The sequence below is a fragment of the Caretta caretta genome, chromosome 5 (genome assembly GCF_965140235.1).
Source record: "Caretta caretta isolate rCarCar2 chromosome 5, rCarCar1.hap1, whole genome shotgun sequence".
NCBI lineage: Eukaryota > Metazoa > Chordata > Testudines > Cheloniidae > Caretta > Caretta caretta.
The window spans coordinates 128,462,507-128,476,645 of NC_134210.1; the positions used below are offsets into that span (position 1 = coordinate 128,462,507).

Here is a 14,139-nt window from a genome sequence, read left to right on the forward strand (position 1 = left end):
GAAACTGAGGCACAGAGGAACCAACTTACTCAAGGTCACACTGCACCAGAATCAGGAGTAGAACTTGTCCTGCCTCCCTGTAGGAGGGGGCAGAACTCCCTAGACCCTCCCTCCCAGGTCCCACTATTTGTCATTCACCTTCTGTGTCATTCACCCTGGGGCAATTGCACCCTGGGAGAGGGCTGGTTTTTCTTCCTCCCTTCCCCTTGTGAGGGAGGAGAATCTGGTTGGAACAGGGGTCAGCCTCTCAGAAAGGGCTTTATGGGCTCAGTCTCTCAAAGTCTATTGCCCCTGTGTAGGGTTTACCTCCTACCCCTCTTCCTGGGCGTGTTGCTTGGCTGTCAGCTGGGGCATCTCTGGAAATGCTGTGACCCCCAGCTGTCTCCTCAACTGGCCTGCCTGTTAATAGCAGTCTCTGCATGGAGCAGCCTTCTGCCTGGTCACCAGCCCTGCCTATGATAAGCTTCCCCTTCTCCTCCAGGTTGAACAAGCCTTGCAGTTGTTCTTCCTTTGCACAGCACAGACCCAGAGGAGCTGGCTAGCCTCCTCCAGGCCAGTGTCTCCAGGGCTGTCCCTTCCTACTCCCTGAGCTGGGTGCCCTATCCACTGGACCTCACTGCCTCTGGTTTGTTGGTTTCTGTGAGACCAGAATGAGAGCATCGCAACATCTGCAACAAGAAGAATTCTGGCAACTGTTCTCGGCTGGTTCCTCCCCATTTTGCTGGTGGCTATGATGTTGCTTCCACTTCTGTTATCCCTGGATAATAATAAGCAATACCCCAGGAGCCCCAAGCTGGGATCATTGTGCTCCATGCTGTACAAACGTAATGAAAAGATGGTGCCTGCCTCCAAAGATTTTACGATTTAAGGATAAGCGGCAATAGGTGATACAACACAGATCAGGTCCTGGAAGAGTTAAATTGTGTGACTCATGCCTCCTCATCATGGCATTTCAGGTCAGAGGGGACTCTCCCTAGGAGACTTGTCTGACCTCCCTGTATATCAGAGGCCACCAACACCACTCTGCAGCTGCCCATGAAACCCAACAACTGGAATTAGAGCAGGAATCTAGACTATTGTAGGCCATAGAGACAGAAAGAAAACAGGTTCCACTAAGCAGCTGATAGGATGTTGATGGAAAGCCAGGGCTAAAAGGCCCACATCAAATCTGGAGTGGGGATTTCAAGGAGGAGCACAAAGCGGTTGGATTGTTTTTGAAAAATGACCCACTAGCTGTCCTGCAGCAGGTACTGGGCTTGCATGCCGTAAGATGGCAGGTCTCCCTGAGCCTCCCCTGACGGCATGCTGTAGACTCGCCAACCACTGGGGTTTGCTTTGCACCTCATCCGAAAAAGTAGAGGTTATAAAACGCAGAGAGGCCTTGAATCAGGAGCCAGAGGGGCAGATCCCAGTGAGCAGCGCCTGTGCACCCGCAAAGCAAAATGCAGAGACAGTCTGGTTTTCAGTTCCGCAGCGGCGCATCCGGATTAAGCCCCCGCTTTCAGCGGAGTTACTCCAGATTCACACTGAAATCAGCACCTGGCCCCATGTCAGGGCTGGAGGGAGCTGCGCCAGCCCAGCCGGGGAGTGTGGAGTCTCAGAAATGCTGGGGGAAACCTTATGTTGTGTTCCGGCAAAATCCGGACTCCACAGCGCCTCTGACCTTGACTGGGGCTCTGAGAGTCTAGTGCCCCCCTCCCTCCCCCGTCCTACCCCAACAGGGTTCATGGCTCTGCTGACTGGGGGCTGCAGGGGGACCCTTCCCCATGGCCTCGTCCCTAGTCTTTCGCAATGGCAGGAAGAAGCGAGGTGTGATCCCCCGACCCCATCCCGCTGCAAAACTGAGTCACCCCCCTCCAGCGGGACCCTAGTTGTCCGGCTCCCCAGCTGGGAGTTGCCCTGCCCTGCCACCGGGATCGGAGCCCAGGCCGCTGAACCGGGGCGCTTGGCCAGGCGGCTCCCCCCTTTCACCCTTCAGCCGTTCCCTGTGGGAGGGGGATCCGTCTCCTCGGGCGCTTGGCTCCCCCCCGCCCCCCGCCCCGCCAGCCGCCCTCCCCCCGGGGCGTGAGAGCTGCTGGACGCCGGGCTGTGTGTGTGGACGCTCGGCGCGGGGCAGGGCCCGGAGCTTTGCCCAGGCTGGCGCGGCTCGCTCGTGGCCCCGCACCGCCGCTCTCTCCCGACGGCTCTGAGAGACACGCGGCTCCTCCAGTGGCAGCTCCCGCCTCGGGACTGACAGCCGGGCCCCGCGTACTGAAAGGCCGGGGTGGGGCCGGGGGCCCGCCGCTGCCATTGCCGCCCGGGAAGGTCCCATGGTGGTGGGGGGGGGGAGTTGATCCTAACACTACCCCCCCAACCCCCCCCCCCCCGCAGCAGGAGCGCTGCGAACCCCTTGCAACCCCCCTGGTGCGGGCTGGGCGGGGGTGGGCTGACAGTGTGTGCGGGGGGCGGGGGGGCGCAGCCAGGCTGGAGATGCCGCCCTAGCCGCGGCAGGGGGAGGAGGAAGCCGCCAGGTCCCTCCTAGCCGAGTGGAAGGAGGGATGGTCCGGAAATCCCGTGATAAAAAGAGGGAGCGGGGCAAGCGGGAAGCTCTCGGCTCGGTTCGGCTCTAACTTCAGGGGACCGCTCCGGCCCGCGCCTTGCTGCGGCTCCCCCATGGACCCGGCCGGCGGGAGCTGCTAGGGCAGGCGTCGAGCCCCCGCTGCGGACCCGGAGGGGCAGGTAAGTCTCGCTCCCCCACATCCCGCCCCGGGGCGCTGTCCGCAGCCGCCGGGGTGCTGAGTCCGACCCGGCCGGGCTGCAGGGACCCGCCGTGGGCCGGGAGGTTGCAATGCATGAAAAACCCGCCTCTGCACGGGGTGCCTCCGCGGTCCCCTCCCCGGGCCAAGCAGCGCGTGGCTCGTGGCTGGGGACAGGTTTCCGGGGGGGGACACCCCGATACCCTTCCTGGCAGAAGTTTGCAGAGGAGGGGAACACAAGCAGCGCGTGCAGCAGCTGGAGCTGGCGCCCCCCCCCCCCATCTTGCCCCCCGCGAGAGGCTCCGAGCCAGGGGTTTGCAAGCGGTGCAAAGTCCGGCCGGTTACCCGAGCCAGCCTCCCGCTCCCCGGCCGCCCGGGATCTGCAATGCCCGCCGTGGGAAGCGCCCTGCTGCCAGAGGGCTGACACGCCGCTTCCCCTTCCCGGTCAGGCTCCGGAGTTCAGCCGGCCGGGGGGGGAGGGGGGGGGCGTTGCGGAGCACACACAATTTGCGGGCATTTAAAAAGCCGCCCTAGCTGCAAAGCCGGGACCCCGAGCGCCCCGGGGTGCTGCATTCACAGCTTCCCCCCAGCCCCCGCCCGAGCCACGCTGCCCTCAACTCCCGCCTTTGCGTTTTGCACCAAACCCAGAGGCGGCTGCTCCCGGGCGCCCGTCACTGACACGGATCCGTGTCACTGGCCGGACAAACGGGGGCTGGGGCGAGCGCCCGGTGCCCCGAGTCCTGAACCGCCGCCCGACCCCCGGTGCCCGCAGCGGTACTTCCCGGCTCGGGCTCGGGCTCGTCAGCCTCACGGTGCGGGCTCCTGCACCAGCCGCTGCCAAAGCGGAGCCGGTTCACCTTCAAACGTCCCCGCGGCTCTCCCCGGCTGGGGCTGCTGCCTTCCGAGCACGCGCCCCGGCAAAGCCAGCCGCGGCAACAAAGTTGTAGAGCCCGGGCGCGGGGCTGCAGGGGGACCCCGCCAACCAGGCCCCCCCGGGGGAGCAAGGGGGGCGGTGCAGCGCCGTCCTGGCGAGCGGCCCTGGCTGTGCGTGGCTTGCTGCCAACAGAGGCGGGTGGGGATGCGCTTGCATCTGGGAACGAGTGCTACCCGTGTAAGGGGATCGCGCACACACACGCGCGAGCACACTGCGCAATGAGGGTGGGCTCACTGTAGTGTCAAGTAACTTCCACTGTCCTGGAAGCAACTGCCTGCAAGCTCTCCGAGAAGGGCTCCCCCGGGGGGATAGCCACACGCACGCGCGCGGTCCGGCCCTCTGTCCTCTAGACCGACCTTTGTCTTGTCTTGCTTTGGGGGGTCCCCTCGCAGGCCGCGACCCGAGGACTCCTTCCCGTTCGACTTGCATGTGAGATCTGCCCGAGCGAGGAGGAATCTAAAGCCATCACCATGGATTTTGTTATGAAACAAGCTTTAGGAGGTAAGTGGGGTTGGGGCAGTTGATGCTTTGGGGTGCGTGCCGGACAATGACATGGGCCCCCTCTCAGTAGCGCATCCCCCCAACCCAGGAGTAAAATTGCATCTTTCAGATCCCACTGGAGAAGCCCCACGCAGTGCTGCTGGCACTAGGGCATGCCATTGCCCCACGGCACCCTCCGTTTCTTTCCCCGGGAGGCCCAATATAAAAGTCTTTCGACCGGAGCCCTGATATCCCGGGGAACGCGGGGACTGCATGTTTGCTGAATTTGTTCGCCAGTAGGGGGCAGCACCGTGGAGAGCAACAAACACAGGACTTGATTTCAAGCCCGTTGAAGTCAATGGGAGAGTGTCCATTGACTTCTGCGGGCTTTGGATCAGGCCCGCAGATATGTGGAAGTTTGGGGCCCTAGGCAGACTGACAAACTTCCATCGCTAGTAGCTGGTCGCCCAAACAAAACAGCCACTGCGTGCTTCACCGCTCCTGGTAGCGTGCTGCCTTCCGGGACAGCTCCCTGTCTCCGTGTGGTTTTGCCAGTCCAGCATGCTAGTTACAAACAAAAAACCTGCCAATAGTGGTCAGATCTAGCCAGAGTAAGGCCAGATAAGTGGTAAAATCTTATGTGGAAGAGCTGGCCCTAAATTCTATTACAGACGCAAAACTTTGTGCAAACTCTGACACAGCCAGATGGTGCAGACATTTTATGCAGTACATAAGAACAGTTGGTTTTCTAGAACGGCTACCACAGGCAGAATCCCTTATATCAGTTAAGTATCTTTTTCCTGGCTTGCATCTGATGCCCTTTCTCCTTATTTTAATGCATTTCTTATTGTGGATGACGATCGTTTTTCACCCGGACAGTGCAAAAACGAAATGAAAGAAAAACACAAATGAAGAAAAATGTTTTATAACAGAATTCCCTCATTCTGTCCTGGCTATGTGGCCCATTCCAACCCAGCCTTTAGCAGGATCATTACAATTCACTCTTTCTATAACACTGAATATATTTTAGGTACATGGGATGTTTAGGTCTAATAGGTGGTCAAAGGCACAATTCTCTGATTATTCCGGTCATATGGTAACTGCCCCATTTTTTCTTTGTCATTGGACCTACTGCGGTTTTATTGTACCGCGTTACTGAAGTCATTTTCTGCGTTATAATCACTTTATAAGGACACTTGCCACGAGAGTCACTGTTCATGTCTATCAGAGGTTTCGATATTCAAGAGAAAATACAGTTTTCACTTTTTAAAGTGAAATAAATTAACAGTTGTAAATTGCAAAAATCAATCAGTAACAAAGCACAAGTTCGCACTGAGGTGCTGCGGATAAAAGGGTTTAATTTTAATTCTTCTGGGTTGTACAGCATTATTGGGCAGAATATAACTGAACCCATAATTGACACCGCAGATTCACAATGTGTTGTCACATTTAATTAAATTCCGCGCACATTTCAAAGGGGAAATAATTTAATTGAGGGCAAATTCTGCTACCCTTCCTCAAGCCTGCACCATGAGCAATCCCACTGAAATTAATTTCAGCACTGGCAGAGTGGAGTACTACTTGTTGCAAGTAGGTATGGGACACTCAGACCCGACGGACTACTTAAGTAGTCAGGTATTGCTTATTATGATTAAAAATGGCAGAATCTGGCCTTTGCTGGAAAAAAAAATAGAGAGACCAAAAGACCTGCAATGTCATATGCTGTGGAATTGTAATTAAGAAATAACAATTGAGGTGCACACCATTTCCTGTGGATTAATAACCAGCTGGGAAGAGTTGATGGCCCGAGGCATAGCTAAGGATCTTTGATCCTAACCAGGCATCAATCCCATCAAAACGCCAATGTCAATATTTGCATTATAACAGGGGCATTCAAAAGAGCTGTTTTAAAAACCATTTTATGTCTCTGTTTTTGCATTTTTGGCGCATCAAGCACATGCTGCGACTGGCATCACTGTCAAATCACTTTGCATCTCCCAGGCGTTGGTACCATAGACTCGCTCACCATGTGTCTATCCCCCCCCCCCCGTTTGTCTAATAAAGAGAAGTAACTGCAGCATTGTTGAAAATCATTAAATGTTAATTAATGAGAGTGAAGTACCACAGCCAACATCATTAACAGGTTTCAGTTTTTGGAAGCTGAATTGCCACAGATACATAAAATCACAAGTAAGAATCACTCAGCCAGCTGTTTCAACATAACATTGTCGACACTGAAGAGCACCGACATGTGCATTATGCTGCAACAGCTGGCAGTGTGTTTTTAATTTGCATGTGGTTTTTTATTAATGTTCATAAAGAAACAAGCAATAAAAGCTACACAAAGGTAAACAATTTACAGTTTGTATGTTACCAAATACTGCACATTTCATGGGCTATCCAATGAAATTATGCAATTACACAACTTGTCAAAGCTGCAGGAGCAGACAACACAAAATCAGACAATATTACACAGACATAACATGCTAGGGTGGGAGTAACAATAATAGTAAAACCAGACATACATAAATGGACACAAAAGGGAAGGAAGAGATGGGGTCAAAGGGGATATGCAGAGAGGGCAGGTGGAATGCCAGTCGGTATTTGCTGCAATGGTATCTCAGCATTCTTTACCCAAATGTTTTAAGAAACGGGTCCATATTTTTTCATTTAACTGTTTTATACATCAATAAACTATTCTTTCTTTCTCTGCTAACTCAGAGAGGTCCAAATACCCCTGCTCTATTCTGGAGATAAGTCTGCTCTTCTGTTTTTGTAAAATCATGCACTTGGTAATCAAGAACCAAAGTCTTTGTGGTGGAGTTAATCCTAGCATAGTAGGTACATAACATATCTTATAATTTGGAAGAGGTTTTTTAAAATTTTTTTTAAAGTTTAAAGAGAATTTTTAAAGTTATTTGTTTTATGCGCTGAACCCACGTAGAGATGCTTTTTGATGTCTATTTTCTCTGCATTTTTGAAATATGAGTTGATTTTCTAAATCTCCATGTGCATTTCAGAGAACAAGTCCTCATGTCCATAAACGGTTTTATACTAAATGTTACATTTTGTTATTTTTAATAAGTGTCAACCCCTCTTCTTTCATGTGAAGACCCACTGAATCTTGCATTTCCAGTCAATGGAAAAACTCTCATTGGCTTACGGGAAAGAAAGCTTGTTTTTGCTAGAATATCTTGCATGATATGGTTGTTGCATTTTCCATAGGCGTGTGCTCTAGGAATTATTTTAGGCAAGTCCTTTGGCCTGTGTAACACAGGAGGCGGACTAGATGATCTAGCCTTAGAATTTATGAGTCTTTCACAAGCTCTTTTTGTATAAATTTGTCTCATTACCTTTCTATTTAATGCCATTTTGACCATCATTGTTTTGTTCTGAGAACATTTTCTACTGTGCAAAGTTATACCCTTCAGATCCAATTCCTCTCTCACATGGGTGGAAATAAGAATTAATACCATTCAAATCAATGGAGTTACCCACCATGTTAGACTGACACGAGCAGAGAATCAGGCCCACTTACTGTTACCAGCATAATACCTTGGACAATGATAAATTATGCTCCTGCTATTTCAATCTGCTCTTTTATCTGGGTAGGGATAATTTCTCCCCACACGCAGCTCTCCTGACATTGTGCACTTTCATGTAATTTGGCCCAGAGAGACCCATTACTCATCCCTGTCGTGTAAGTGGCAAGCAGTGGAAATTCTGACACCAGTTGAATTGCACACCTCCTTGGGACCAGTTAAAGAAAACCAGGAAGAACGACGTTCCTTCAGAGGCTTCTGGAAGCAAATAGGATGGAATTTCATCATGCACTTTCCATGTGCACAGCGTTTTCTTCTCTTGAATCCAACAGCAAAGACATTTGCAAACTAGAGGCACTTAGGGCTGGATTTTGAAAAATCCTCAGCAGTGGGACCAGAGCTTAGTAGAGCCTGGATGGTTACACCAGCTGAAGAGATGGCTCTGCGTTCTACTAAGTCAGTGGGAGCCTGAACTTGGATAGCCTTATGTCTATGAACAGTGATATTGGAATCAATCAGTGCCGTTCTCCTGGCCTTTGGGACTCAACTCCCTTCCTGACTGAAGGGAAACATTGTGAGGAGAACTTTGCAGTTTGCTCCCCTCCACCAGTGGGTTTTCCAATGGGAGAGGATGGCTTGGCCCTTAACTACTATAACTTCTAGGATACATGTTTATGGGATTTGGGACCTGGTCCCTGATGACATGTCCTTTGGCTCTAATAACATGCTGACAACAAGTCAGATTTGGTCCATGTATATTTCCAACCAGAGTAGATCAAGGCTGTAAGACATTCAGGGGTGTGGATTGGTTCTTACTGCAGTTGACTGCTGGGTCAGAGGAAATTATCTGTGATGGATCTGGCAAGTTAGAAATGGAATTTTGGTCACTTTTCACCAACATTCATATGTGGGAACTGGGAAGATTTGTTGTAGGAATGTTCATGGAAGATGAATTTTGGCCTTGTGGCCGATATGAGTTTTGGAGGGAAACTGTATTCCAGACGTAGGAATCTTCCTTTACTACCCAATGGATTCGTCCAAAGAAGAGTGCTGTTTACATGCAGTCAATAACCATGCTTTGCACAAACTTCAGTGCCAGCTGTACCATCGGCGTAATGCTGTTGTGCCCACACTAGGGTTATGTCTACACTAGAAACCCTACACTGGCACAGCTGCCCCACTGTAGTGTAGACACTTATTGCAGTGATAGGAGGGGTTCTTCTGTCACTGCAGTAAATCCATCTCTGCGAGAGGCGGTGGGGCTTAGATTGGCTTAACTATGTCTCTTAAAGGGGTGTGAATTTTTCACACCGCTGAGTGACATAGGTAGGTTCCTCTAAGTTTTAGGTGTAGAGCAGGTCTCTGACTATCCCCTGGCATCTGCCTGGGCTCCAAATGTATCTTTTTAGCACATCTGTATCCCACCAGAAGTACCTCTTGTTGAGGGTGTGCACTGATGTCCACTAAAAGTGGTGACAAGTACCAGCTAAGCAATGCTTTACACAGCAGAGGGACAGACCTACTAAATATTTCTCTGATCCTGAGCCAGAGCCCTATCACGGGGCTGTTCCACCTCATCCCGGCTAGGACGGACCATGTGCATCTATGCTGCAATTTTTGTATCTCAGTAACTGTGCTGCATAGTAATGGGTGGCAGAAAACTAGAAACCAATCTATTAAAACATTTCTCTTGGTACATTATATAAGCAATATTGTTTCATATGAGACATTGTTTAGTAACAACAGCTGTGGCAAAGGATGGTGTGGCTCCCATACCCCTGGCCAGAGCCCCGACACAGAGACAAATGCTTGAGTAGAACCATACATACACACTGCAGTTACTAATTTGTCTGCCACAGTGACAGTGGCAAATGGTGAGAGGGAACAGCCAGCTGAAAACCGGTAAATGTAATAATTGCACAAGGCAGACTCAGGAAATATTGCTGTACTGTGTTTAAAACCAGCACAGCACCTCTGGGAGGAACAGTGTTCCCCAGAGCCCAGGATGAACACAGTTAAATTAGATGGACGTTGGCATATGATTTCACCATGGAAAAAGCCCCGATCAGTGCCCTGCCACAGAGACAATTAAATAGCCCAGATGGGAATCCAGCCACAATGTTTTCAGCTGGGATGCTGCATGCAAATGCCACACACAATTATTCTGTTTGACTGTGATGGGAGACAAAGCATTCTAAATCTGACCTCGCCTAGAGTTAGACTTGGCAGAATTAGTAGATGCTGAGATTCAAAAAGTTAAAGCTTTGTGATTGTTAAACTACAAATTGTCAACATCACAGGCCAAAATATACAAAGTAAATGTCCTTAAATCAAACTCTGATAAGTTCTCAAGCAGCATTGTTCTTACTTTGTCCATCTGTCAATTTTGATTATAATCCATGGAAGTATTTTTCTGTTGTTGGTTTGTGTGTATGGTGAAATGTACTGACATTTACCAATAAAAAATTAATCCTTTCAGATTTACCTACAGAACTCAAAAAGTTCAATTTCTCTATCAGCGATGTCTAAGACAAGGCCCCATGCAAGGTCACCTGGCCTTAAGAAAATAATAGGTTCTATAATTACAGCTGGACTGGAAATGGTTTTCCCATCCCCTGAGTTTAAGATTTCAATTTTTTTGACCTGAATTGGGATGAACTAAAAACTAAATAATAAAACTAAAAAAAACTAAAAAATAAATAAATTTGCAAACCAATAATCCAAAAAAGAATTGGATTGGGTCAGTCAAACCAGTTCATTTTGATAATTTCAAGAGGTTTCATTTCAATTTTGACCTTGTTATCTTTTAATTTCCCCCAACGTTCTTTTGAATTGGGAGATTCATCAAAGCTGGCCCTTTTCTGTGAACAGTTTTGGTTTTGATGAATTGGCATTTTCCAATGAAAAAATGTTTCACTGGAAAATTCTCAGCCAGCTCTACCTAAAATCCCCTAATCCTGCAGGCTTGGCACCTCCTAGTGTCACAAACTGTTCTCACCCTCTTCCTCGAAGAATCAATGGTCCAGTGACTTTATTGTTTATCCAGTAACGAAAGGAGAACAACACCATGTGACTAAGATGACCAATCACACTGTGAAAATAACAATCAACAGCACATGCACATTTCAAGAGCAATGCGGAGGCTGACTTCCATTTGCATTGAATATTCAGGCCCCAATCCTGCAAGGTGTCTCAGTTCTTTATGTCTATGTTAGCCAGTGGGGTGCCATATGGACAATGGGGGCTGTCTGTGCTGAACTGCTGTTGGGAACAGGGACTTGCTGAATCACTAACAAATCTATGAACATCAAAGTCTGCTGGCAAACAAAAGACGTGAAGAAAAAAATGCTAAATTTACTGAATACATCTCTCACTGCAAATAGTTTATCCAACTCTAATTCTTACTATAGGTGTTACTCCTATGCATACATATAAACTGATTAGCGAAATGCAAAATCTTTTTACTTTATTAAGTGTTCACTTAATCCACAGACAGTACAGTGAGTTAGACAGTATGTACACTGTAATGATATAATAAACACAGAATAGGTCAAGATCTATCTATCATCAGTATGTCTACCCAGAAATACCATATATGCAATTCTAAGATATGTAAATACTGTTTTCTAATTTTTTCACTTTTCTGTATTATATCGGTATGTTCTTCATATAATACATGCACATCAACAGTGTAACAGATCTCAGTGAACTAAACATCAGACATAGATAATTGTGTTTCATATCGGATATTCAGTATGTTGTACTGATCACATTGTTTGGTGTTGGCAGAATAGAGCTGTGGAGTAAAATAACATTTATTTCAAACTCTGCCAAGCTGACCTCGTGGTATTTTTATATGGCATTCATACAGAGTCAGGAGGAAACATTGTGATTGATGGGTGCAGATGTACCCATGCTACAGGCAATGGGAATTTTGTCTGTAATGTATCACGAGGAAAAGTGTCTGTTCCACCCCCCTTGCTTCTCTGCATAATCATGGCTGTGATTCAGCAGCGTACTCAGACACATAGTGAACCTTAAACCCATGAGTGACTTCAATGGGACTGCTCAAATACCTGAAGTCAGGCATGTGTTTAAGGGCTTGTCTTCACTACTGGAGTAAGTTGACCTAAATTACGCTACTCCAGCTACGTGAATAAAGTAGCTGGAGTCAACTTAGCTTAGGTCGATTTACTGCAGTGTCTTCACTGCGCTGCCTCAATGGGAGACACTCTCCAGTCTACTTCCCTTATTCTTCTCGGGGTGCTGGAATACCGGAGTCGACCAGAGAGCACTCTGCCATTGATTTAGTGGGTCTTCAACAGACCCATTAAATTGACCTCTAAGTGTCGATCTCCCCAGCCCTAAATCCCCCTGAAGTCAAGTGGACATGAGCATGGGCTCAAGTGATTTGCTAAATCAGGGCCAGTCCTGGGATTACACTAATTGAATATATGAAGATGTGTGACTCTCAGACACTTTGGGAGGCAGGTGATGATCATTATAATACTATTTCAGTGCCACTGATTTAAGGGTTTAGGATCAGGCCTTTTCCATAGTTTGTTAGGGATGGTTTTTACCTTTGCTGTGTATAATTCATTCACTTTCTCTGTGTATAATTCATTCATGAATAATTCATTCACTTTCTCTTTGACCCCTTGTGAAATGGATATTAAAATACTGGCTTATTTCACAGAGCATCATGAGACTTAACAAAATTAAAGTCAATGGGGCTATGCACATGCTTAAAGGTATGCACAGTGATGATGAAGAGGGAGATTTTCAGAGGCACAAATGGGTGTCAGACATCCAAGACCCACTAACTTTCAACGGGTATCGGGGCCTTGATTGCCCTCAGTGCCTTTGAAAATCTCCACTTTATTGATTCGGCCTAAAATCCCTTCGGGTGTCTTGGATTCAGGCTACACTGAAGTTTGAAAGGTTGTTCTTGTTGTAATTAACAAGTAGCTTTCATATCTGCTTGCTTTCCATAGCCTCTGCTTGGATTAGATGAGTTTGAAGTGCATTTGTATGATGAATTGACAGCATAGATTTTTGATGGGTGAATTTAAGAGAAGCACTGACTATTTTTCCATTAAACTGTTGGCAAGTGATTTTCATCAGTGAATCTCAACGCAAATGGCTCTTTGGAAGGCAATAATCATGGTTGTTGCCGAGATGAGACTAGAAATGAAAATCCCTGAGGTGACAGTATTATCAAAGGTACCAGAATGTGGTTTCAAGACATAGCACCAGATACTTTGCCAGTGTAAATCAGCGTAGAGTCAGAGACCATGCCAGTTTAAACCAGCTCAGGATCCAGCCTGTATATTCATTTAGGAACAGACCCGATCACCAGTATTCAATCCTACATGGAATAGCTTATAGAATCGGGGCTTTATTTTGCAGTCATTCCCATTGAGATCAGGTGGAATTACTCAATGAGGACGGTCCTATACAATGGATTCAGATCCAGTGTAAACTGATGTAACTCCATTGTAGACTAACTGATTTACAGCAACCTAGTATCTGGTGCAATGTGGGTAAAAGTGGCAGAATCTGGCCCTTATTTTTTTAGTCTCTATAAATCAGTGAAATCAATGGGAGTTAGGTGGCAAAATACCTTTAAAACTCTGGCCCTATGCCTTTCTTTTCTCAATCCTGCTCGTCTCTATGCTTACTTTCTTCTGTTGATCCCATTGTCCCGGCAATAATGTAAATGAAATCCTGCCTGAGTGTTCAGTAGGTATTAGGCCTCCTTTTGTTGTATTTGTAAATTAATATCAAAAGCGGACTGAGCTTATTCAGAGTCCTGTGATGGATGTGTGGTCTGGATCTGCTGATTGTAGGGATATGCTGAACTAGGATGTGTTCCATTTAGCAGCCATTTGTCAGACAGCCCATCCAGAAGGCGTCTATTTCGATAAGGAAAAATGATTAAAACTCACCAAGCTGTGAGAAAAATGATTTGCCTCTGGGGACAAAGGAAATCTGAGACGCATCAATGGTTTCATTTAGGACTGAGCGTTAAAAAACAACAATAAGCAAACAAAGAATGGAGGAAAAAGAATTACTGTTGATACTGGAAAATCAAAGAGAAATAATTCTTTTTAGGAAGGTTTTGCTTCATCAGCAAAGTGATTTTGTCTTGCACCAAACGCTTTATCATTAAAGAAAGAGCAAAAAGTTACGTCTTAGCAGAGAAAATATTGACACATGAAATCAGAATGTTAAAACTCCATTTTGAGATTTTTCTAAGCCTGTTGCCCTTTGGCTTGAATTGTAGCATCAAATGCATAATTGCAAATGAGCATGGTGCCCAATAGGATAATAGAATCATAGGACTGGAGGGGACCTCGAGGGGTCATCTAGTCCAGTCCCCTGCACTCGTGGCAGCACTAATTATCTAGATCATTCCTTACAGGTGTTTGTCTAACCTGCTCTTAAA

The 14,139-nt window shown here is 47.6% G+C and overlaps 1 protein-coding gene across 1 annotated transcript in view; it reads left to right on the forward strand.

The window, feature by feature from the left end:
• Positions 1-2,524: 2,524 nt before the first annotated feature.
• Positions 2,525-14,139, forward strand: part of CPLX1 (complexin 1) — a 214,419-nt gene continuing 202,804 nt past the window's right edge. The window contains exons 1-2 of the mRNA XM_048850042.2: positions 2,525-2,718; positions 4,062-4,170. Of these exons, the coding sequence (XP_048705999.1) occupies positions 4,140-4,170 (31 nt within the window). The 5' untranslated portion in view covers positions 2,525-2,718; positions 4,062-4,139. The remainder of the gene's footprint in view (positions 2,719-4,061; positions 4,171-14,139) is intronic.